Consider the following 27127-nt stretch of genomic DNA (forward strand, 5'->3'; position numbering starts at 1 on the left):
TACACCTGAAACTAATTTTTTTTAAAAAGACAAGATTCATAAAACAAAAACAAAAACATAAAATCGATGGCCCATAGTCTCTTAGGCCACAGGGTATGCACAATAAAGACAGGGTTTGTCTTCACCTAAGATATTTGTCCATAACATGGCATGGGGAGGGTTTAGTACCTGGTTCATTTATCTGCTTGAAAGAGGTTAAAAACGGAAACTTCTCTCAGCATAGCCAGAATGCCCAATTGTACCATCCATAGAAAACATTCTTTTCTGAAGTATCTCTTTATAAACTGGCAAGCTTTTATTTTGAGCTAAAACCCCATTGTCATAGTAAATGTGCTCATTAGTGAAGCATTTGTGCTCTATTTGATTGTCACGGACCCTGAAATAATGAAATTAGCATGTTAAAATTCTAAAGCTAAGTACATCACACCTAAGGCATTTGAGGTGCTAGAACACAGCAGGAAGTCAAATAAATTAGAGATGAGTATTTTCAAATGAACTGCTATTAGTTAATGTTCATTAGAGTACATCCATTTAATTTCCTCTTAATCAGTTTTATCTGAAAGGGAACAGACTAATTGGTATAATATGCAGTGTTTGCTAATCTCTAACTCCTATCCCTAACACAAATGGTACCCAAAAGCAAATATTGTGCATAAAGATAATATATTGATAAAGTATAACTTGAATTTATTTTCTTGAAGGAAATATATTGGCAAAGTTAAAAATAGTTTAAGGCAACTATTTTCCTTTTCACCTGTGTTTAACCATATACAAATAAAAGATTATGTAACATTTGAGAGACAGGCTAACATTTCCAGTTATTAGAACATATGTAATTTTTCAGAATATATGAATTAGCTTGGGAGTGCTGGGTCTCATTTAGGAACCAACAGCTTTTGACTTTTATTGAAAATGAGTCCTAAAATACCTTAGTTTTCAAATTCATAAAAGTGAATATGTATTTAATATATCCATTCTTCCTGGTTCAGTTTTTATTAGAGTCTAACATTCAGGTTGGTATAGGAAGATAATATACTTACACAATACTTTTTCCATCAAAATAAGGAAAAGGTGGGTGTATATTCAAGTAATATCAACCCTATTTAGAACCCAATAAGCTGAATGATGTATCTGAATCATTTTAGATTCATAAGAGGTTAAAAACTGAAATTTACCTTGGTCTAATCGAAACGCCCAATTGTACCATAGAAAAATTCACATTCTTACCTGCAGTATCTCTTTATAAACTGGCAACCTTTTATCTTAGGCTAAAACCCCATTGTTTCCTTCCCTTTGCTAACACATTTAATTTCCACATTTAATGCCGATAACGATAACAGATTTGTGTTATTTTAAGTTAGCTGTCCTTTTATACATTTTTAAATTATGCATTAAATGGCAAGTTAGGTTGCTGGAAAGGGTTTGCTGACATCACATGTGCCAGCACTTTTATTTTTCAAGCAAATACTTTCAGTTTAATTCACAACTGAATTGTGGTCATTCTGAATCAAAGTACCCAACAAATCGTCCTTGTGGCTAAGGAGGGGGCTGCCCTTTCAGCTGGGCAGGAGAAATTGCCAGTCCTTTGTTGACTTATATGAAAGGACAGCATGAAGAAATGATGAGATAAATGGAACATTTGTCAAGTTTTTAAGGAAACCACGCCCCCCAGCCTGTCAATGGGAGAAGCAGTGAAAGGAATGGGTAATGACAGAAGTTTTCCTAGTACCATGTTTCCCTGAAAATAAGAGCTAGCCAGGCAATCAGCTCTAATGCGTCCTTTGGAGCAAAAATTAATATATGACCTGGTATTATATTATATTATATTATATTATATTATATTATATTATAGCTGGTATTATGTTATATTATATAAGACCCGGTCTTATAGGAAAATAAGACCAGGTCTTATATTAATATTTGCTCCAAAAGATGCATTAGAGATGATTGTTTAGTAGGTCTTGTTTTCGGGGAAACATGGTAGGATGCATTTGGAGTGTAGTTTGAATATAGTCGAAGATGATGATATCAATGGATAATCAGTGTGTTACATTTGGAAACATAAGAAAAATCCCCTTTGGGTTATAGATCATTGAAAGATAAATCAAGATCAGCTAGTGAAGAAGTCTTATAGTTTTATCTTGTTTTCCAACTCAGCAAATCAACTGGCATATGCTATTAAACATTCTGCATAGAGAGAACTACTTTGTCCTTAGGTTGGGCTGCACTCTAAAGGAGTTATGAAGAATAATGTAGCCTGTTTCTATACTCAAGAAGCTTAAATATATAGTTGTGCACAGAAAAAAAACACACATGTGTGAACCCACTGAACATTTGTTAGGATAACATAACACACTACAATTGTAATAGGCTTAGTTGTATAATAGATAGCAAATAGAATAATATAAATATGTTAATACGTTCTAGAAGAGAGCTTAACAAATTAGGTAAAATGGAAATCAACTGGGCTAAGTTTCTGAGGAAAGGAATGGTGAAGAAGGTAGAGGTTGAGCCTTAAATTGGGGTCAAATATTGAAAACAGGAAGCAATAGAAAGGTCAATTCCAGGTTGAGAGAAGAGCAGGAGTAAAACACAGAAGGCAGACGTGAAAATGCTCTGAGGGCGTGGGGGAGGTGGAGGCAAGGAGGAAAAGAGGAAGGGACCAGAAGTGATGGTAGATGGGTAGATGTGGGAAAGTAATTAAAGTTGGGAGACCCCAATTTGAAAAAGTTACAAAAACTTGATAGAAATGCTGAGTCCTTTCTCATTGTATTTTTCATGTTTTAATCTAAATATATGTATTTTTTAGTCCAACATATGCTATTATCTATAAAGCAGGCTTGAGCAAGAGGCATGTGTTTGAGGGGAGTGTGGGTGAGGAAAGGAATAGTGGGAAGGGAAGCCAGCCAGCCATGTCTACATTACCAAGCACTTGCTAAAACTTTGCTATGGTTTTGCCCATCATAACAATTTTAAATAAAACTTAATTATTTCAGGTACAGGTATTTCAACATCTTTGTCAGTTTGAAACTTGGATTCTTACCAGAGAAGCTTCATATTTAGTCATTTGATGCACTTAAGGACACATAGAGGGTTAGTAGGGTTTCTGAGACTGTGGCTGCCTGAGGAGGCAAGAGGGAGAGCCAGGAGACCAAGTAGGAGTCTATTGTATTCTGTTTCTGTAGAAGACAGAGAATTAGGCAGATTCCAGAATTTTTTCTGAGGCAGAATTAGCAAGATTTTATTAAATTAATTGGATGTTAAATGTCTGTACATTTGTGAGGCGCTATAATTCATACTTGAACATGACTCTTTTTGTTCATGTTGCTTGTTTTTGTTTGTGTTGCTTGCATCTTTCCAAAAAGCTGTACCTTATGCATGGATGCATCCTACTGCAAAATAAATAACATCAATGAGTCAAGAATTTGGAACAGCTGTCATAGAGGAAAAGTCTGTTCTTGTATTTCATATCTGATGACATCTTTGTTGATTGCAATTTTTTTTTTTTTTTAAGTTTGAAAATTTCTTGGGTGGTCCTGACAGATGTTAAAAACTCTCACATCAGCACAAACTACAGTTAGTGATGTCAAGATCCACAGACACGTACACGCATGTGTGTGCTTGTATGTGTCTGTGTAATAAAATGAGGGCTCCATCGGACTGAAAACATGTGGGAAGTGGATTTAACAAAATTCTTTTCTGAAAGCTGATCATCCAGACCATCTGCCCTGTGGTCAGATCACACTTCCTTCATGTCTCGCCTGAGAGGACAAAATAACCAGAGATTTGGACCCAGTTCCTCTGTCTAGAGAAGAATGTGCAAAAGTCCCATTAGTGCCATGCACAGTTCTCCTGAAAGGGTATTTCATCTCTGCTCCACTGCATCCCATCCAAATCCGACCTGTGAATACACGTGTCTCTCTTTTTCTCTCCCTCTCTCTGGTTATAACATATATGTGTATAAAATATACATACCCAAATGTAATCAAGTTCCTCTCTTTGTGACTCTATTACTTATGAATATATAGATAAGATGAAGGGAGAGGAGGAACTTAAAAAGGGAAGTATACACTGTATACACTCTGTTATGTTTCGGTGAAAGGCAGAATGAAAGAGAGAAGTGAAACAAGGGTTTTTTTTTAAAAAAAAAAAACTCTACTCTTTTTCACTAACAGATATACATTATATTAACACAGATGCAGTTTTTTCAATTAGAGTAACAGATGCATTAAAATTATTGTTTCAGGTTACTTCCTAGCACCATTGTAAATAGATGTCAACTTTATTAATAAGGTATCAACCTGTTTTTTTCTTATGAAACATACTTTTAAAATGCATTTTAACTGAAATATTTCAATATCCAAAAGGATATTAGTGTTTCTATATATTTTAAATTATTACAAGAAAAAAAATATTTTTAAGATATGATATAGTTTCTTTTCAGTTTGGTAATTTTTTTCTTACACAAATTATCAATGAGTTCCTCAGTGTAATGCAAAAAACCAAAAAGATAAATGTTTATATTTTGTTTTGTTTGCCTTGGGGGTTTGGGAGTCTTGATGTACTATAACTGAGAGTTCTCAGAGCACATGCCTAGATCGTCAAGATTAAATTCGTGTTTAATTTACAGCATTATGTGTAGTCAGCTTTGAACATTTAACCTCAGCTTTCATTATTGTGCAAATGCAGATGATGCTTACTTTCATGTGACTGTGGTTTTTATATTTACGTATTGAAGTTGTAGTGTCTGCAATCCCACTCCAACCCAGCTTCATTAGCAGCCTGTGAGTAAGCGTAAACAAAATTTTAACTTGCTTTAAATGACCCTTCAAAGCCACTCTTTGGGTCAGAAAAGTGCAAGATGTGTTCAAAATTGTGATGAAGAAGACCCTGCTTGGCTCTGAGTAAGGTCGGTTGTGCATAGAAATAAGTGTAGGTCAGAAGCTGTCAGTGAGAGTATCAGAGACCCATGTGAAAGGAAAGGTTACATGTGGGAAAGAATAGAGAAGAAAAGCCTGCATATTGACAGGGCGAAGGAGAAAAATGAATAAAGAGTAAACTAAAGATCCAACCAATATTATGACTGAGACAGCTGGGCTATTATTCCTTGATGAAAAGGAAGCTGGTAAGGAAATTTTATCTTTTCATTTATGTTAAAAACAGATCCTCTCAAGGCAGTGAAATTACAAAAATTCAAATGAAAGTTGAATTTGTCTGGTCAATTAAAGCCATAGTTAAATAATAAATTCATTCATGTTTTTTAAAAATTCATTTATTCAATTCATTTACTCATTCAACAGTTCTTAGTACCTACCACCTGAAAGACACTACTGTTTTCCTTACATGGAGTGTAGTAGATATTGTGAAGAAGCTTGCAAAAAATGCGTAATGCTCATAATTCCTCTCTTTGAGCATATTACTTAGAAGAGCAAAGAGTAAAAGAGCAATTGGGCATTCCTCTTAGGAAAAATTCACAAAATTACTTCCACAGGCATGGGGCAGATCAGCCTGTAGTAATGTGTAGACAATACCACAAGACAAGGTGTTCAGGGCCTGGGGTGAGATTGCAGACGGGCCTGAACAATGGGATAAGGAGGAAGTACTCTGTTAGGTTGACCAAGCTGGCAGCAGTGGGAAGCCCTCCAACCCCTAGAGCATCAGTGACACTGCATTTAGTTTTCAAGTCAGGTTTATTGAGTTATAATTTATATACAGTTACGTAATCACCACTGTCGCAAGGCATAAGATAGTTACATTCCGTCACAAAAATTCCCCTGTGTCCCTTCATAGTCTTTCCTTTCCTCTTCCTCAGCCCCTGGTAACAAATGATGTGTTTTCTGTCCCTATGGTTTTGTCTTCTCCAAATGTCATGTAAAGGCAATCTACAGCATATAGCCTTTGAACCTGGCTTCTTTCATTAAATGTAATGCACTCGAAATTCATCTATGCTCTTCTGTGTTTTCAGTAGCTCCTTTCTTTTTATTGCTGAGTAGTATTCAATTGTATGGCTGTACCATAGCTTGTTTGTCCATTGACCTGCTGAAGGACTTTTAGGTTATTTCCAATTTTGGGGTGATCAGGAGTAAATCCACTATATACAGTTGCATACAGGTTTTTAATACTGCACTTTAATGTATCTTCTTTCCACCATTGTAGCTTCCATCCTTTGAGACAATAAAACCATTTCTTCTTCAAAATCAGTTTTTTAAAAATGCATATGAGAAATGTGTTAAATTGTTAATATCAAATCCCTTATTTATCATTTAAAATTTATTGATGGCTTTAAGAAAAAAATTTTATAAGACACCCATAAATGGAGTCCAGAAGAAAAATAAGAATAAATAAGGCAGGGGTAGGGGAAGTTAGGCAGTATTTAAAAGTAACTCTGTCAAATGGACCATCACAAAGTGCTGAATGTATTGTCCACTTACTGTGTACAGTGCATGTGCTGTGTCCCGTGGAGGGATTAAAAAGTATGATACTCAGCTCTTTATCCTCAATTATTTAAAATATTTTTAAAACCTTAATTATTACTTAACTTTTATTATATATATGTATATCTCTCCCTCATTACACAGTGAACTCCGCAAACAATATGTGCTTTTTGTTTTTGTTATTATTATATTTTGTTTGTTTTTAAGCATGTATCTTCAACATTTAGAAAAATGCCTTGCGTATAGTAGAGCTTAGTAAATAGTTTTGAAAGTATATACAAGGAGATAAAGCATTTTTTAATGAAAGGAAAACATCATTAATGTTTTCCTTTCATTGGTTTCCATTTGTTTTAATGAAAGGAAAACAAAACATATTTTGATTGATTGACAAATGGGTAACCGATAAGTGTTAAATGTTTGGAGTGTGTAGCTAGATCTAAATAGACTACAGTCACTTAGGAAAGTGAAGAAATTTGCTAAAGTGTTTGCTTTAGATTTTGTTGCTTATGATGAATGTACCTATTCTGTACATTTAAACTGTTTTTCAGTTAATATGAGACTGCATCAAATGTAAAACATACAATTAGTTTTTGTATCACTAAGTAGGGTAAAACACTGTAATTTAAACTATGGTCTTCCACTGTCTGCAAGAATTATCCCAATTAAAAAACATTAAATGCAAAAATCTAAATTATAAAATTAATTAAATATAAGATTTTTGCCAAATTTAAATAAGGTGCTATATTTAAAAATCCTTTGTAAACTATACAAATTGACCTAAAGGATATACGTTATCTCAATATTTAATTTCTTGACCCAAATGAACTAACAAAGAAATATATGTGTGTATATATAAATACATATATTTATATAATTAATTTAAAAAGACATACATATTATATACATAATATATATACACAAATCACAAAAAATACATACATTTAGGTGAAATCATTACTCAAATGAATATAAAACTATTGCTTGCACATATATACAAGTTAATGTGGTAAGTAACTACATGTTCTCAGAGCAACAATAATGTAATCAGAACACCTGCAGTGTTAGCAAAATTTTAGACCTTGTTGATTGAATTACATTGTCTATGTATAGAAGGTTGTAGTCCAACATTTTTTTTAAAATTAGCACTTTTTTCTGTGTACTTACCATGTACAGGCATTGTGTTAAGCTGTTAACTGTTCTATGAGTCAATTGCTAGTATTATATCCATGTTATAGATACATAGAGGCATAGAGAGGTTCAGGAACTTGCCCAGGATTGAACTAACAAGGGGCAGAACTTATATATAAACAAAGCTGATCTTACTACAGAACTCATGCTCTTAACCTTTACTCGGTGGATTTTTATGAGGGGTACTGGGTTTGAGGTACCATGCTTTAGTAGAGTGACAAACAAACTTGGGAAGGCTGTCTGGATAATGAGGTGTTGGGACATTAATTTCTTTGAACAGATGACAAAAATATAAAAGAGGAAGTTGGAGACTTAGTGTGGGCCTGGTAGCTGTCTTCAGAGATGTCAAGAACCAGAGGGCGTTATCAGCCAGTGGGTACAGAGGGGGGTATGAGGGGGCAAAGATTCTCAAGAGTCAGATTCCAGCTTGGTATGCAGCAGAACTTGAAAGGGCCAGAGGCTACTATTATGGAATGTACTTCCACAAGAGAATTTCTTTGCACTGGAGTGTGCAACAGAAGATGAATGAAGGTACAGCTTTCAGGATCCGGAGCCTGCCCCTCCTACTTCTCTGGCCCCTCCTCAGCCTTCTTTCTGGCTCTTTCTCTTCTTCGTCCTCTAGATGGAGGCATGCCCTGGAGATCTTCCCCTGGCTCCCTACCTTACAAGTCCGCACATTCTCCCTAGAGTACATTACCTTAATTAATTGTGTGACTTCAAATATAATATATAGTCTGATGACTGAAAACTAAATCTCCAGCTTGAATCTGTCTCGAGAACTTGAGACTCATATATTGACCTCTCTACTTGTCATTTATGTCTAATGGGTGTTTTAAACTTAATATGGCCTAAACTAAATAATTTCCCCCAAATCCTGTTTCTCCGCTTCTCTATCTTTCCTGTCATAGTATATGAAACCATCCAGTGCTCCAATGTTCAAACACAATTCTAAGCATTGTCTTTGTCTCTTCTGTTTTCTTAAGCACCACTTCCAAGACATTAACAACTCCTGTTTACCTTGAAAACATAATCCAAATAACACTAGTTATCTTCATCTTAATGGCTACCAATCTTTTTGATCCTGAACTAGACTGGGCTCCTGCTTCCACTTTTATCCTTTAACATTCCATTTTCTATTCAATAGTCAATATTTTCTGTTACAAATACAAATCAGATGATACCATGTTCAAAACCCTTCAATGGCTTCTCATTGCACTTAGAATAAACATCCAAACACTTAACCTTAGCTTATAAAATGGGACCTGATCACACCTGCCTTCCTCTTAGACCACCATTCTTCATCTGCATGTGGATGGACTTTTCTTAGCATTTAAATCTCAGCTAAAATGTCACCTGTTCAGAGATGCCATTTTTGAACAGTTATACATACCAAAGTAGCCACCCAGGCACATTCAAATATATCACCATATTTTAATTAACTATATAGCCCTTTACATTAATAAATCACTCATGTTTTTAAATTTATATATGGATGAAAATATGTATTTCTTCCTTTATTAGAATGTAAGCTCCATGAGAACAGGGACATTGTATGCTTCCTCTGCTGTTATATCTTCGGCACTCAAAACATTGTCTGACATAGAGAAGAAATGCAATAAAAATTTATGTTGCACTATGAATGTATTGCTATCATGATATCTGTCCTTGCTGGATATTTGTGTTTTGTTCCAGTGCCTTCTTGAATATAGAAAATCAATGCATGTTAAAATAGCTATCAAAAAAACAACAAAAAATAATTTATATTTTACGTATTTTAGGAGTGGTTGTATTATCTTTAACTATTGCAAAGTAAAGTAGATTTGAATTGAATTATCACATTAATTGTTTCTGGTTGATGTGATAGGGACAGGATGGAAATGAATATTTGGAATTGAAGCACTTTGCTTCTTAATCGTAGCAGCCAAGTCAGTGTCTTTAATGTAGAGGGAAAAAAAATCAATGACATTTGAGTAGCTTGGGACAAGAGCCAGGAACAAATAAATTGTATGATGTTGTGTGAGAGCAACTGTAAAATCAATGGAACTTCCAAGATGAAAAATATTGGACTGTTGAATCCAAAATTTTAGTCACTGATATTTTCCCCGAGATTACTTTGCTAAGCAAGAAGAGTAGCTATTTGCCAAGGAAAGCCAACATTAAATTAAAAATGAAAATATTCTCATACACACACTCTTTATCAAAGAAACATTAGTTTTTTATTGTACCTAGGTTTATACTCCCAGCAGGTTCTCAGTTCCCATGTAGGTGCCTTCATACGTCTAGAATAATATAGAGTCCGCTATCTATGTCTTTAACACTGTGAGTGAATTAACTCAAAACTACTTTTAACACAAAAAGGTATTTTTTTTAATTAAAAAAGTAATATTCTCGCAATGTATTATAGAAATTCTGGAGAAAAATGTATAAAGAATATATAAAAAATCAACAATATAGAGAAAAGTACTAACATTTTTGTAAAATTTTTTTCTCTGCATATGATTTTCCCTTTTAATTTGTAAATAGAGAAAACATTCATATAATTTAAAAACCAAAACTTTGTTAAATGTTTACAATGAAAAGTCTTACTTCCCATCCATCCAATTCTCCTGCCCCTATACTTTCTATAGGTAACTATTTTGGTTAGTTCCATGTGTATTCTTCCCATAGTTTTTTTTATGTGCATAAAGGCAAATACAGACATACATTCTTAGTGTCATTTCTTTCTTACTTAAAATATAGCATGCTGAATTTAATTTCTAAACTATCTTTTTTCTTTATAATATATCCTATTTTAGATAGCTTTCATATATATATATATATATATATATACACATAATTGGTTAAATAAACTAGGAAACATCTTCATAATTGAGTATTACGCAGCCATAGAAGTAAAATAAGTTATATCTGTTAGAGAAAAATAATATATATTTCTATATATTTATAGAAAATTATATAAATTATATATATATGTGTATGTATGTGTGTGTGTGTGTGTATATATATATATATATATACATATATATATATATATATCTACAATAAAACACCTGATGTAATGATGCTGATGGAAAACTATGTTGTTTCAAGTCCTGCCTTGCAAACAATGCTGTTTTAATGCAAATAAATTGGCAAATGAGCCATGTCTTCTGTGTTTGAGCATGATGACTATTGCCTAAGTGCCCTCTATGAGAATTTTGCCAGTTTGCCCTTCTACCACCAATGCATGAAAATTCTGTTTTCCTTACCAACAGATTACGTTGGTAAACTTACGTAATTTCACAAAAATATATTCTTTATACAAGTAAATATCACACTGCATACATTTCAGCCCCGATATTTAAAGGTTATATAGAACATAATCGACTGTAAGTTGAAGAAGTAAAGGAAAATAGGTGCACCATAAGCCAAAGTAGAGATTGTTATTTAAAAGAAGCTTCGAGTGTCAAAAACAGCTGCAGACTTAAGTCCTAAGTTGCCTTCTTCCTGCTAAAGACTTTTTTCTCCCAGTTAAAACTATCCAATTTTAACATTCAAATATATGAAAAATTAAGAAACTATAAAATAAGTTTACTTGGTTGTGAAAACAATTAGTCATTGTATTCAGCATCCCAGGTTATTTTGATCCTATAGATTTAACTATTGTACAGTTTCTTCCAAAGTTAAACCTAGGTCTTCTCCACTTTATTTTTTTAAAAACACAAAGGGTTTATTAGTTAATTAAGATAAAGGGTTAAATGGAGCTGTTTTGCTTATCAATTTTCTGGTCCATCGATAATAGTTTATTAGATCCTTCTCTTTAGGGTCCTAGATTTTCTCATAATACATATTCTATAGTTATGACTTTTTGCTCTTCATATTTTATGACGAGACAAACTCCAAAAACTTTTTTTTTTTTTTGGTGTTTTCTATCCTACTGCCATAGACTTACTTCACTTTGAACCTTTGGCATTTACCATTCCCTGAGCAGCTGACATTTCATTTTCTAGTTGAGAAATAATAAGTGTTATAAATTGGCATGTATTGTTGGACACAAAAGAACAAGATCAAGGTCCCAGTAATTGATTGAGAAGGGTTAGCAACTGAATTCAGTTCTCTCCAAGTAAGGACTCTTAACCTCGCCACAGATATTCTGTGCTGGGATTGGGAGGATGTGAAAGTGACACTGGTTTAATCAGTTTCCTCACATTGAGACTAGAGATCCGGTGAGGAGGGGTTTCCTTTGGCTACAACCTATTTGAGTGCCTTGCACACTAGATTCTTCCCCCAAATTAGTGACTAGTTAAAAATCAGATACCATTTACCAGCTACTAGTAATGGTAGTAGTGAACTCCTTTTAAAACCTCAGCTGTTTACAGGCTGGTCCCAAGGGGTCATTGAAAAGGTTTGTTTCAAAATATGTTTTATATGTATTAGTTTTCTTTGACTGCTGTAGCAAATTACCACAAACTCGGTGGCTTAAAGCAACAGAAATTTACTCTTTGAAATTTATTCTCAGTTTTGGAGGTTGGAAGTTGGAAATCAAGCTGCAGGCAGGTCAGGGCCAGACTCCCTTCAGAGGCTCGAGGAAGGAACTAACCCAGGTGGCTGTCAGCATTTCTTGCTTATGGCTGTGTTATTCCAATTTTGCTTCCCTTTTCACATGCCCTCTCCTTTGGGTGTGTGTCAAACTCCCCTGTCTGTCTCTTATGGGACACCTGTGATTGGATTTAAGGCCCACCCTGGTAATCCAGGATAACTCTCTGTTGGGATCCTTACTTTAGTATATCTGCAGAAAACTTTCCTGATAAAGTCACATTTACAGCTTTGAGGGATTAGGACTTGATATCTTTGGGTGGCCATAATTCAGAGTTCTATACTATATTTAAATATTTTCTAGAACTGTCTTCCACAGTTTTTACTGCAAGGCAGGAAACCTAACACTGAGATTACAAAATTCCCCTGTCCAACCCTGCCTTCTCCTGTCACTTTTCTTTGTTTTAAAAATATATTTGTGTGTGTGTTTTTTTAGTATACAAGTAGTATGTGCTCATTTTTTAATTTTTTTAAAGTAGGAAAAACTTAGCAAAATAAAAATCATCTGTAACCTGACTATTCAAAGATAATCTATATTAACATTTCTATGTTTTTCTAAGCATTTTGGCATCCTCAACACACAGTACATACTAAATATACGGTTGATAAATAAACAAATAAGTGAATGAACCAATAAATCACATTGTAGCTTTCTATCACATAAAGGATGCTGGCTAAGAAAGTGGAGCTTGGAGTTCCCGAGAGTCAAACTGCATCTCTACTTGACCAGCTGCAAGCTACTCAACTTATTTGTGTTTCGATGTTCCTTCTGTAAAATGGACAGTTTTAATTATCCCTCCACATAAGGTTTTCAGAAGATTAAAATGTACAGCAATAGTGCTGGCACATGTAAGTCTCAATAAATGTCAGCTGTAATGATTCAAGATGGAAAAGGGGGATCACTCTGAAAGGAAGAATTTGGAGTAGCATTTGTTGGGGGATGGGTTTTGTGTCAACATCTGAATTTTTTTTTTTTTTCAAAAATGGCATGAGACACCTTAAGAAAGGTAGTGAGACATGATTCCAGCAAATTCTTTATGCCCGTGGCATTGCAGAGGGATTCACATATTAGATAAGCCTGAGAAAAGTAACTTCAAAGGTTTCTACCAATTTTAAGAGTGTGATCATAGAATTTTGGTTTTAGAATAATAATGTATTCCATTTCCCACATCTCCAATCTGTTTTCCCTCCACAATCAAGGAATTTCTCAATTCTCCAATGAATCAAAAACATGTAGCCAAATAGGTGTGACCTTGATGTAGTTACCATGTTTCCCTGAAAATCAGACCTAGCTGGACCAGCATTTCTAATGCGTCTTTTGGAACAGAAATTAATATAAGACTGGGTCTTATATATAGGGTCTTATATAGAACCGGGTCTTATATTCTATACGACTGGGTCTTATATTATAAAGACCCAGTATTATATTATATTATATTATATTATATTATATTATATTATATTATATTATATTATATTATACCCCACATCACATCATATCATATTATATTATTATATTAAATTATATTATATTATATATTATATTATATAAGACCCGGTCTTATATTATTATATAAAACCGGGTCTTACATGAAAATAAGACCCGGTCTTATATTAATTTTTGCTCCAAAAGACTCATTAGAGCTGATGGTCCAGCGAGGGGTCTTATTTTCAGGGAAACATGGTAGAAATGGTAATGGTCATGTTCCCAGGGGGAATGTTAACGCAGAAGGACTCCATCAGGGAAGAATTTCACGTACTTCTGTGCTGTCCAGAGGGAGAATTCACATGAGATAAGGGGCCCTTAATGTCAGAAAACAAAAGGTTCAAAATTTTTAAATGAATTACATCCAAGCACTGCACAAATTATTCTTCATCAGAATTAATGGCATTCTGTTAGGCTCCTAGGACCTGAACATATGTAATAATATTATGCAAATATTGTTGTAGGATTAAAATGAATCCATAATGGCAATGCTTCTCAAATGCTAAGTTTGCAGTTTATAATACCACGGATGCTAAAATCAAAAAAATGTATACAAGTGGACACTTTGGTAAGCATTGCTCGAGCAGTAGTTTGCCGTAATCAGAAGTATCTAGATGCTGATGGTAACCACTTTGAGCACTTCTTGTAATTGCAGAAGTCAAACGTGACTTGTATTCATCTTTTGTTATTGGTATATATTGAGTATTACAATTTTAATAGTTTTCCTTTCTTAAAATGTATATACATTTATTTGGCACCCTCTGTGTAAAACAGCAAGATGAGACATCACTATAGAGAATTTCTGTCTATTTATTCAGTAATTTTTTAAATTAAAATGTATTTGGGTGACAATGGTTAGTGTAGTTACATAAGTTTCAAGTGTACAATTCTGTAATACATCATCTATATCACATTGTGTGTTCACCACGCAGAGTCAATTCTACTTCCATCACCATATATTTGACCCCCTTTATAGACACAAACAACAGTTTAGTGGTATTCAGTAATTTTAAAATAGTCTCATGCTATTGTGTTTGTCGTTGTTAACTTAAATAATGGTTGGGAAATATTATGCCTATTACTTACTTTTGTGTGTTTTATTAGCTGTGGAAAAATAGTACATTCTACAGTGTGCACATCATTATAGATACCACACTATTTTCTCTAGAAGGCAATTTATAACAATGCTTAGGTCAGTGTTCCCTAAATAGTTTGCACATCAGAATTACTTTAGTAAATTCTAAAATTATACCAATTTGCAAGTCTCCGTATCTCTTCTATTCCTGGCAGCATCCCAGGTATCCGTGTAACTAATTTCAGAGGCTAAGAAGAAATTTGGGAACTATTTATAAAACTTCTTCAAACTGTTTTAAATAGTAGTGATTGATTAGAAAGAGGAACATAAATTGGGTTAATAATAAAGATAAAAATCCCTAAAACAGATTTATTTCTCCCTCCCTCCCTCCCTCCCTCCCACCCTCCCTCCCTCCCTCCCTCCCTCCCTCCCTCCCTCCCTCCCTCCCTCCCTCCTTCCTTCCTTCCTTTCTTTCTTCAAACAAATGTGAGTTAGGAATCTACAATGCCAGGCTCTTTGCTAGGTGCTCCCTGAGCTTCATTTTTCTCACCTATAAAATGAGAAATACCTACGCCACAGAGACATTGAACAAATTAATGATATAAATATCATACACATTTTTTTAGCAAATTAATAGTCAAGAAATGTTAACTATCATTATTATCAACATCATTATGCTGTCCTATCTATTATATGATTGTTAATTAGAGGCTTGTTTGTGTGGGTTAGTCTAGTCTTGCAAACATGATAGTAAAAACCAACTTTAAAATTTCTAATTAGTTTATCTTCCTGTTTACGCTACTAGATGATAATACTAGCAGATATATATTGAACCTTTACTAGAATCATCTCATCATTTGGAGATTAGCAGATTTGGGGCCCCAAATGTCTTTGAGTCTTCTGGAATATAAGATTTTTTTGGGTCAATATTAAAAGCAGCTAAACATACTGTGTATCAGGCATTTTTCTACAAACTACATGTATATTATCTCACTGTTAAGAAGTAGGTTCTGTTTTTATCTCATTTTAAGGATGATGAGCCTGAGGAGCAGAGAAGATAATTATCTTGCCTGAAGTCACTTTGCCAATGGGTGGAAGAATGGGAATCTGAACCTGGGCAGTTTGACTCCAGAATAGATTTATTAAACCACAAACTTTATCATCATTGGTGGATTGCTGTATGGTGTGAGCACTTATGGAGACAATTTTATACCTTTCATAAGCATATATATATCCTGTTTCCTTTTCATAACAAGGGCTTATCAGTAATAGGTTTTCTGTTGGTTTGCTTGCTTGTTTGTCATTTTCTGCCTTTCCTGAGTGATTCTAAGATCCAAAAGTGCAAGGACATCATTGAACTTTCTCACCATTATATTATATTATACGTGCCTAGGACAGGGCCTGGCACATGCTACGTGTTGTTTAATAAATAGTGGTTGAATAAATTAATGAACTTAATTACTACAAAAAATAAAAAGAACGAACCAATTTATGTAACTATAATAAGAACTGTTCAATAACATTTATTTCACCTTCATCTCATTTTTAAACTTCTATTTGTATTAAAAATAAACGTATATATGTTTATATATATAAACATATATATGTTTATATATATGATTAAATTAAACATATATTTAATCAGCATATGTAGAATGGAATTATACTTATTTTTATCCCTTTTAGGGATATTTATTTTATAAATAATCTTTAAATTTTCAAAATGCAATAATATGTTAAACGAAATCTTCACTAGTTTGACAGCTAAGAGTTGGCACTTATATTCCAGAAGACTCAAAGATATTTGAAGCCCCAAATTTGCTGATCTCCAAATGATGAGATGATTCTAGTAAAGGTTCAATATATATCTGCTAGTATTATCATAAACATATATATATGTATAATATATATTTTCATACAAGCTGAGATTTTTTCCTAGTTCTTTGTGATGTTCATGATCATTGTTCATGATGGAAGAAAAATCTCATCATTGTTCTTATGAAATTAACAAAGCTAAATATAGCACATGAATACATTTTTCCAATCCAAATTTCAGAGAATAATATCACCATGTTTATTTTTAACAGCGTCTAGACTTATCCCAATATCTTGTGGTTTTGGCCCAGTGATCTGATAGTAACTAGAGATGAGCTTCTTTTCTAATACTAATTTTAGCTGAAAACAAAATACTAGTATGGTTCTGCATTATATTTCTTGTGCCAACTCTTAGCTGTCAAACTAGTGAAGATTTTTTTTAACATATTATCCCATTTTGAAAATTTAAAGATTCTTTATAAAATAAAGATCCCTAGAAGGGATAAAAATAAGTATAATTCCATTCTACATATGCTGATTAAAATTATTTACATGTAGTCACTGTCCTATGTACTGAACTCCTATAAAAAAGTTTGCCTCCCTTTTTATTCTTGACCTTCTTCTTTCTGATCACCCAAAATTTGCAGTGAGGCATATTGAATAATGGAGTAATCTGCTTTTAGAAAACTCAGACCACTTGTACCCTGGCTGTTTTGTCACTCAAGATCCCAGCAAGAAATTGATGGCTCCGCCCTGAGAGTATATGATGAAGGAATGATTTACAAAGTGTTGGAAAGTTTAGTAGAAACTAAGAGATTGTGAAAACAACCTGTGGCTAAAAACAGAGAGGAATCCATTACCACTCTTAGCTCTCCTGGAATCTGGGGAAGCCTGCAAGTTAAGGGTATGTGGATTAAGGCAGCCAGTGCAACTAGGGCCAAACTGCTGCCTAGCAAGGAGGAAGACAAGTCAATAAATATCCTGATGTGGCCTCTCAAACCCAACCTGAAGCCAGAGATCAAGAGAGCCTGATTAATGCAATTTATAGAGATTAGTTTCCTGGGGTATAGAATAGAGTGAGGGGTGGAGAGAAGATCTGGAGGGGCAAATAGAGGATAGCTTAGCTAGTAACAGAAAATAAAAGAATATCATGTACTTTGGGCTCATGGGCATGGGCTTCATGGAGATTGAATCTTCCTAATTCCCCATTTCTAACAAGAGGCACCCCCTTTCTTCTAGATATGCAGAAGATAAAAATTCATATTTGACTCTTCCTTCTTCATTGCTAGTGTTTAAGCTATGACCACTTTCTTTCATATTTCTGAAAAATATATCTTTAATAGTGGATCTCTAATGCAAATTTGTGCTGTTTCTACTGCCAACATCTTTGTTTAGGTCTTGACTTCTCTGTCTTATGACAATCAATTGCTTCATGGTAACAGACTTCTTTCTAAGATGCAGGCATTCTTAGATCTCTATCTGTTTTGCTGAAGCACTTACTCTGGTTCTCAATTGTTATGGCTATGAAATGCAACACCCTTTGCCTGCGCTTAGACTTCCCCCAGCATGTCTTCAACATCACCAACAATCTTTACTTACTAATTATTCCTCCACATAAAAGCTCTCCTTATTGTAATTTGTTGTATAGTTATGTATTGTATTAGTAGTTTATTTTTTACGCACTTTACTTCATCTGAAATAATTTAAACACTTAAATCATCAGAAATAATATCTGACATATGACAGTGTCTCAATAAAGTACTTCTGAATCAATTTGGATACTTGAGTTATACTTGCTTATTAGTTGTTTATTTGTTTGGTTAGGTAATTTAGAGCAATTGTGGAAGAATTAAACCCACACAAACAGTGCATACTTTTTTACTACTAATTTCTCTCTTAGGTATTTAGCCTAAAGAATAAGTTAAGGAGGAGCTCAAAGATTTAACTTCAGGGATAATCATGAAAATGTTCTTTCTAATAACACTTACAAAAAAAGCATAAACACTTTACAACAATAAAGGATGTAAAAGTATATATATTCAATCAAATACTATACTATTCAGCTTTTAAAAATGATGTGGATTGTTAAATTGGCATAATAACAAAACTAATTAAATTTTTTAAAGCTTTGTTTTTTTTTTGAAGCAGAGTATATTTTTATATTTAAAATATAAATATACTTTATATTTTAATATTATTATATTATTTAACATAAATATGTTTATATTTTAATATTATTTTTATTATTAAAATAGTTTAATATTTTAATAATAAAAATATTTTTATTAAAATATTTTTAATAAGAGTATATTTTTATATTATTTTGAAGCAGAGTGTATTTAAGTATATTTTTATAAGTATTTTAATTACTATTTTTTGTAAAACTTACTATGTATGTTAGTATACACATATACATACATAAGTTTATACAAATATGGAAAGATATATATGATGTTAATATTAATTATTTACAGTGGTGTGTAAATTATAGTTTTTTTTTTGTTTGTTTATCTGAATTTTCTCACAGTATAAACACTGCAAAATACTTTGAAACCAACTGGCATGATTAAGACCCTTCTCTTAGTTGTAGACTTTAACTACATGCTTGCTACATAAGGTGAACAAGCTAGCTGTTTTAATTAAATGACTTTATTTTACTTACTGAATGACAATGAATTAGCCACAATACATGTTTGTTAATTACAGTATATCCCGCCCTAAACATTGTCTACTGCTATTTAAACTATTATTTTTACATCACAAGTTGTTTGGAAAATGGTCAAAATATAAAATCTGTATAATGTCAAATTTGAAAATTAAAATGAAAATATGAACCAGAAATAGCTATTTCACATGTACAAAAAAGAAAAAAAAAAAGAATAACATTACTTTTCCTTTTAATTACCAAGTGAGGTAGTTTGGGATTTCATGGAGGAGAATGGCTTTATTCAGGAGAATTTTTTATGCAGGAGAGGGGCTTGAATTCACTTTATAGGGCACATGTAGAGTTTAAGATCCTAAGTAGAGCTTGAAGGTATAGAATTAAACAGGAGTTATACATACACATATAGACACATATATATAGGCATGCATAAATGAATATAGTATCTAACTAGAAGGTTAGATGCTATGTTCTTTAAGCTAAATCACAAATTTAATTACTTTACACTATCATTTCAGTATGTAAAATAATCTCATAATTGAAACAACTGATTATATCATTTTATAGAAATCACATAGATTAAACCTATATATAAGAGAAAGGTTTTAATTGTGATGAATATTTTCAAAGTGTTTAGTAATTATTTTTTTAATTATTGAAAAATACCAGTAAGCAAAATGGGATCCATAGGCCAGAGGACACTAGATATGATACAAAGCAGGAAGATTTACTTTCTGGAGGAGGAAAACAAAGGTAGCACCTCTAACATTTCACCTTGTAAGCATGCAGGAAGAAGGATACTTCTAACCTCCAATTCTTCGGGTTTTAGTTAGGGAGTGCTGTGTTTTATTACTCTAAGCCCAGAAGGAGTGACCAAGTTGATGACTATTATTTTCTGTGCCAAACCAGGTAGAATGAAACTTGAATAAAATATTACTTGAGTTAAATATTGCTTCAAGCTGGGAAAGTGGACAATAAAATATAGTAGACAAGAGCTTAAGCTTTTAAATCAGCATGCTTGGTTTTAAATACTGGCTTTGTTATACTAACTTAACAGTACAATTTTTTCATTCACTTAACAGTACAATTTTTTAACAGTACAATTTTTTCATTCACTTAACAGTACAATTTTTTTTTTCAGTATTAACCTTATGCCAGGCAAAAAGGGAGACAAACACATATTATCTTGTCTCCTTTACAGTTTAATGATAGGGATAGGCATTAATCAAATAATCTTGCAAATGATGTAATTACATATAGTTGTAAATCAGTCCAGGAAAAATTCAGGAAGGTATGCAGGTATGTTTTGTATGTAGTCAGTCTGAAAACTGGGTATAAAATAGCCCGGGAAAGAAAGTAGATCTCAGGTAGATGAGCGTATGATGATATTTATAAAAAGGCAGTTGGCTGGAACACAGAAAGACATAAAAAACATTAAAAGTATAGAGTGGGAAAATAAGCTTAGAGATGTGGGTGGAACCAGACCATCCAAAGCTTTATCCTGGGACAAATGAAAGCCGTTGAAGATTTTTAAGCGGGAAAGTTGCAAGATCAAAGTTCTGTTTCTAAGGATCACTCTGACTGCATTAAGGAAAAAAGAGAATGGATTGAAAGCTGTACAAGTATTATGGGGAATTCAGTGAACCGTAGATTAAAACATTCCAGGCAAGAGACAATAGGAGTGTGAACTAGGGAGGGTGGCAGTAGAGATATAGGACAGATAATGACTCTTACATGGCTAGGCTTTTGGAACTGATCGGAAGAGGGTGCCAGTAACTGAGTTGGGAATGCATAAACAGTACCATAATTCATTGCATTTTAATTGCACTAAGTTTAGTTTAAGATGCTTTTGAGGTATCCAAATGGAAATGTCAAATAAGTTATTGGATATAAAGGTCTGAATTTCAGAGAGCCCTGGTTTAGAAATATTATTCTGGTATTCACTGGCTTCTAGATGGTTGTTGAAGGCATAGTCATTGATGAGATAGCTTGGAAAAAGAGAATGTAGAGTCAGAAGAAAAGGAATCATTGGATAAATCTTTGAAACACTAATATTTAAAGGCCAGTTAGAGCCAGCAAAAGACACTTGGCCATCAGAAAAGTAAGAGAAACACCTGGAGAAAACCCAAAAGCCAAGGGAAGAAGGTGCTTCAAGAAAGAGTAGTTAATAGTGCTGAATGCTCCTGGGAAGTCAAGTTCATTGAGGATTAAAAATTGTGAAGCATGAAGCTTGTGAGAGTCATGAATTGAAATTATGTGTGCACAAACCAGACAACAATGGATACATATAAAGAAACAGATTTAGTGTAGACAACTGTTTGCTAGGCAAGAAAGAAAAATGGATGATAGCTGGAGGGGAGCTGGAGTCAAAGTAAATTTTTTAATAGGATAAGCTTTTAAATGTGTCTCAGTACCATGAGAATGATCCACTAAAAAGAGAAAAATCCAACAGGAAAGAAAAGGGATAATTAAGAGAAAGCTTTGGCAATGTTGACTAAGTTATTTAATGTCTTTGCCTTGGTTTTCACAGCTGTAAAATGGGGAATGTAGATGTACTTCATAAGATTATTCTGACAAATAATATGATGTTGACAGAATGCTCAGTAAAAATTTTGGCACACAGAATGCATTTAATAAATTGGTGCTTAAAATGAGTCCATCACTTAATACAGCATCTTATTAGATGGTCAACAAATATTTGTTAAATGTTGAATGAATATGATTCTGTTACATGATTTTGATTAGGTGGTAACATAAATGAGTCTGATGCAGATTACTATACACTAGGTTACAGTTGCCTTGGATGTTCAATAATGATGATGATGACGATGATGGCATTCAGTATTTGCCATTTGATGATATTGATGATTTGGGAATTTGTGTTCACAGGGTACCATTTTCCTGCCCGGAAATAAAGTCCTTGAACATCCCTGCAATGAAGAGAGCCCAGGGAAATTCCTTTTTGAAGTAGTTCCAGGTAAGATATTTTTCTGGTTTGATTGAATTATTGCTGTTTTATGTTGGGAAAGGTGAACACCTTTATTCTTCTTGAGTCATAGCTGAAAACATTAATTTGAGGAGGCAAGTGTCAAATTTGGTTACTGTTTACACAGATAATGATTCCAGGTTTGTACACTGGTACAAATGAACACACAACACATACACATGTGATTATTGGCTATCCATTTGTTCACAAGATTCCAGAGCTGACCAGAAGTCATGACATAGCATTTCCAAGAGACTATTAGAGACAAAGTTGCTTTCACAGAGCTCTTGTCATATGAAATTTGGCAAGGTATCACAGGTAGAATGCATTGTCTAGCTGATTTACTGTCCTAATTTCCTCACACAATTACATTGTAAAGCCTTTGCTATAAAAACAAAACAAAAAAACCTACTTCAATGACTCACAAAATGTTGCAGTTCTGTACCTCAACTTTGCTCCCAACCAACCACTTCCACATGTCTGGCTTGTAGAGTTAAGGACCCCTCTGCCAAGTCCTGCCATTAAATTTCTTTAACATCTGTTCACTTTTTTTTCTGGTCATCTTCATCTGTACCTCTCAGGGTACCTGATCTCCACTTGAATCTTTGACTCACTCAGCAACAATTTCTTCAAGGCCATGATCTACTTCTTTGATCAGTTCTTTAGCCTTTCCTAATCCTTGATGTAATAAAAGGGGAGTTAGGAATGTGCTTTTTATAACATTGGTTCTGACTGTCCCAGTTGAAATGATATTGACATTGATTTAATCACAGTCTAGGGTGAGTTCAAAAATTATTTGGGTGACTAATATGCAATGCATATCAATAAGGCTGGCATACAGGCAGTCAATAAAAGATTTTTCCCAGATTTATAAATGCTGGGAATGTAAAATGTGAAAGCATATTTTTTCCCTTCAATGAAAACAGCTGTAGCACTGAGTTCATCTGGCTCACAGTGGAATCCATGACTAAATGTTAATTGATGCAGCTGAAGTGCAGAAAGGTTAGTCAGATGCATTGTGTTATTTGTTTTCCTCCAGGGAAAACATATTGTAAGAAACCTGAATCTTGTTTGCCCTATTAAAATCATTTTATACTTACTTCTTAGTGGAATACCCTGTATAGAATCAAATTCCAGATGTTGCAAAGTCTTTGAAGTATCAGTACAGGAAATTTCTTTCCCTATTTATTCTCAAACATTAGTTCTTGTTGACTCTTTATTTCCAATAATAGTAAAGGTCTACTTTCCCATTCAGTCTACTGTGTAGAGATTTCATCTTTTGGTGAAGATGTACTGATATAATATACATGGATATGTCAAGACTTCTAGAAACAGCTGTGTCTTCAAGCTTAGGAAGTCACGAAACCTCCCCGCCAAGATTGCTATGCTAGGGCATATGTTTCACATGCAGTGCATATGAAATAATGGCTTTTGATGACCAAACTTAAGAAGCTTAAGACTGTGATGTGGAATCTGAAGGTTGATCTTTCAAAAACAGCAAAAATAATGAGCCCACATCTCATTTGAAAAGATGCTTCCTGAATCATTAATACAATATGTAGTAGCTTCTAAATTAGGTTTAGTCATTCTGAATCATCTTCTGAAGTGACAAGAGAATTGTGTCAAACGGATCTTTGAAGAACGATTTGGAAAATCCCTATGGCTACAGTGAGAATCCGGTATCTGGACCATTAATTTTGGCCATTGGAGGTTTATTTGTCTGCCCCTGACATCAGGGCAGTATTTTCAGGTCAGTGCTTCTGTATTTGTATGAAAATGTGGGGATCTGCGTCGCATGATTTTAATCAATTTTTACAAAATCAGGATTACTTAGAAATAGCGTGACACTTGATTTATCTTTGCAAGTGGGAATAACAAGATAATATTTTTTAATTTTTCCCATTGTGAAATAGTTTGACTTGGGGGATTTAGAAAGTTGCAAGAGTGTTTTCATTTATCAGATAGCAGGAGACAGGAAAGATGACAGAAATGTGATCAGTGCCTTGCACGGAACCCTTGTCAGGCCTACCTGGCAGCACATCCTCATAACACATACTTTCTTAACATTGCTTTCTCGATGGAATTCTCTCAGTCACCACTTCGGAAAACCTATGCTGCAAATGTTGCTTACAGATCCAGCACTATCCTGTCTTTCTAGAAAAGTACCTGAAGCCCAACTTTTCAAGGTAGAGCCATGAATAGGATTAAATCCTTTAATCCTACCTGTCTATAATGGTATCTAAGAAAGCTGACAAAAGCCTCCAGGAAGTTCTTTGCACTGTATACACACTCACACCTTTGTGTATGAATGTTTTGTGTGGAGATTTTGTGTGCATGTGTGTGTGTGTGTGTGTGTGTGTGCATATATATATATATATATATATATATATATATATATATATATATATAATAATGGAGGTGCCAAAAATGTATACAAGTGAACACTTTGGTCAACGTTGCTCAAGCAGTAGTTTGCTGTAATCAGAAGTCTGGACGCTGATGGTAACCACTTTGAGCACCTCTTGTAATTGCAGATGTCAAATGTGACTTGCATTCATCTTTTGTTATCGGTATATATTGAGTATTACAATTTTAATACAGTTTTCCTTTCTTAAAATGTGTACACATTTTTTGGCTCTCTCCATATATATCTATATAGATATATATGGAGGGGGGGGATTATGCACATATGTGCTATATATCTTCATAGTTTATCCAAATGCAAGGTAGGTAGGAGTCTTTGTTTTATTTTTGCTTTAGTCTGAAAGGTCCTATGAAATTAAGTGTTAATCATGTACAAATAAGAAAAACAGGATTTTTCTAGAACTGGGGGCCTCAGGCCTTACTACAACTCTATGAGGCAGTCTGTATTACTTATTACTTTGTTTCTGTATTATATTTCTCTACAGGCTTTAGGTTTTTGTAAAAACTTATTTGAAAAAAAAATCTACCATAATTTAGGATTAATTTCTTATGAACTTGGTATCCCACACCATGAATTATCTCTCTGAAAAATGCCATGATTTAAAACATTTCATTCCATTTTTTCCCTATTTTTCTACTTGTTATTCAAAAAGGAGATGTTAGCCAAATTGGCAAATTTGAAGAAGTCGCTGTCTGACACGCCAAATTTTAGACTGGAGTGAATTTTATGGCCAAGTGCTAAGCTTTTGGGAAATGTGGTTGTGAAAGGAATGTTGGCAGACCGTTAATACATAGTGAGTGCTTGAAGAAAGAAAATGGTCTCTTTGCTTCTCAAAATATGTTCTGTGGAAGTTTTTCTTGTGACATTTAAAAAAATTAACAGAGTAATTAATGGGTGGATGAGGCCTTAGCTTTCTTAGAGGAATGGTCTATCCGAGGGAGGAAAAGAAATACTGATTCAGAGACAGATAGAGACCGGCAGACACAGACCAGGGAGTGTGTGCTCCACGGTTAGGCACCACATCTTTCTTCCTTGTTACTTCATCTCTAATATCTAGTACAGTATAATGCAATGTGCTGAATAAATATTGACTGAAGTGTATGTATTTACCAAGTTAATGGAGGGATCTCAATCATGTGAAATGCTTTTTTGTTTGTTTCTGGTCAGCTCCCAGGTTCGCTATGTTGAAGTCTTACTTCCTGCTGTGTAGGATCTTTCCATCCCCTGATGTACCAAGACCTCTTTGTGGTTCTAGTGGCTGAGGTGGAAGGAAATATCTCACATTTTCTTTCCTAGTTCTCTGCCTTTCTCTCTGATAAGGGTACCAAGAGAAAGATGGAAGAAGGTAATCTTCCTACACAGAAATTACTGCTAGGGTATAGCCCCTTAACAGTGACTGGTTATTACGTTTCTCTCCAAATGCTCTCTCTTGGGATGCATTTGTGGATTTTTCACAAATTGGAAGTCCACTTTGCAGGGCAGGATTCCCTACCTTGGGCATGATCTTCTTAGATGGGACACTAACAAAAGGATTCAAAAGCCAGTAGCTTTCTTTGTGCTTATTCAGCTACTGGGAAACTCATGTACCCTGACTTGCGAAGGCTGGTTCATTGTTGCTGCCTCCCTCAAGCCTGACACCTTGCCCCTTTCTGAAGCATGAGCCTCAGACCCAGCAGTTTCAGTGGCTTGCCAAGCATCGCGTGAGTCTTCAGCTTGGAGAAGGGGTGTGTGACAGTTCCAGCATGCTTCAAAATTTACGAGCAACTCTCTCGTGCTTTCCTGATTTGTTCTGATGGTTGAAAGAAATTCTCTTCCTTCCCCTCCCAAAATAGTGTTTATCTTGAAAACTGTTTTCTCCAAGGGGCAGTTCCTTTTTTTCTAGCCTTCCTCTTGTAATAATCTGGGGCAGGGAAATGGGTTTTTGTGTTTCTTCTCTGAAATGCGCTCACTCCCTGAGGGAAGTGGCTAGGCACAACTTCCACTGATTCTTTCAACTTAGTGTGAGTTTCTAGCACTTCCTTCTTCAGATTTAGATCTTAGTCATTCCAGGATAAGGGAAAGACAGCTTTTTATCTATATTTATCTATAATCTTAGCTTGGTTTCTGGGGAAACACACTCTGCTGGGGAGGTATGTTAGAATGCTTACTGGGTGAGGGGTGGTCTCTGGAGATGCTTCATCTTTGAGGAAGTGAGGAAAGCAAGATGGGGCAGAAGGAGAAGCTATCCCATAACAGTATTGCAACTGAGCTCTGGATCTAGGATGCCCCCTCAGAGTTGCTCTAACCTGAGAGACCAGACCTCTGTTTCCTGGAGTCAGCCAGTCTAGTCATTAATTGGGGGCAGGGGAAACAGATAAACTCAGAAGAAGCAGTTCCCTGTTGCAATGGAGAACAATTCCCCCGAGGGCTTCTGTGAGACATCAGCAGCCAACACACCAGCCTCTAAGCTCTAGACAGAGCATTAAAATGTTTATACTTTTA

The 27127-nt window shown here is 34.3% G+C and overlaps 1 protein-coding gene across 2 annotated transcripts in view; it reads left to right on the plus strand.

Annotated features, from left to right (window-relative positions):
* The window catches only part of ARHGAP24 (Rho GTPase activating protein 24), a 701900-nt gene that overhangs the window by 433523 nt on the left and 241250 nt on the right, over window positions 1-27127 (plus strand). For both annotated transcript variants that reach the window (XM_074323892.2, XM_019731289.3), the window contains exon 3: window positions 22125-22212. In XM_074323892.2, the coding sequence (XP_074179993.2) occupies window positions 22125-22212 (88 nt within the window). The remainder of the gene's footprint in view (window positions 1-22124; window positions 22213-27127) is intronic.

This window comes from Rhinolophus sinicus, chromosome 1 (assembly GCF_057876585.1).
Source record: "Rhinolophus sinicus isolate RSI-liver-muscle chromosome 1, RSI-T2T, whole genome shotgun sequence".
In the NCBI taxonomy this organism is placed as follows: Eukaryota; Metazoa; Chordata; class Mammalia; order Chiroptera; family Rhinolophidae; genus Rhinolophus; species Rhinolophus sinicus.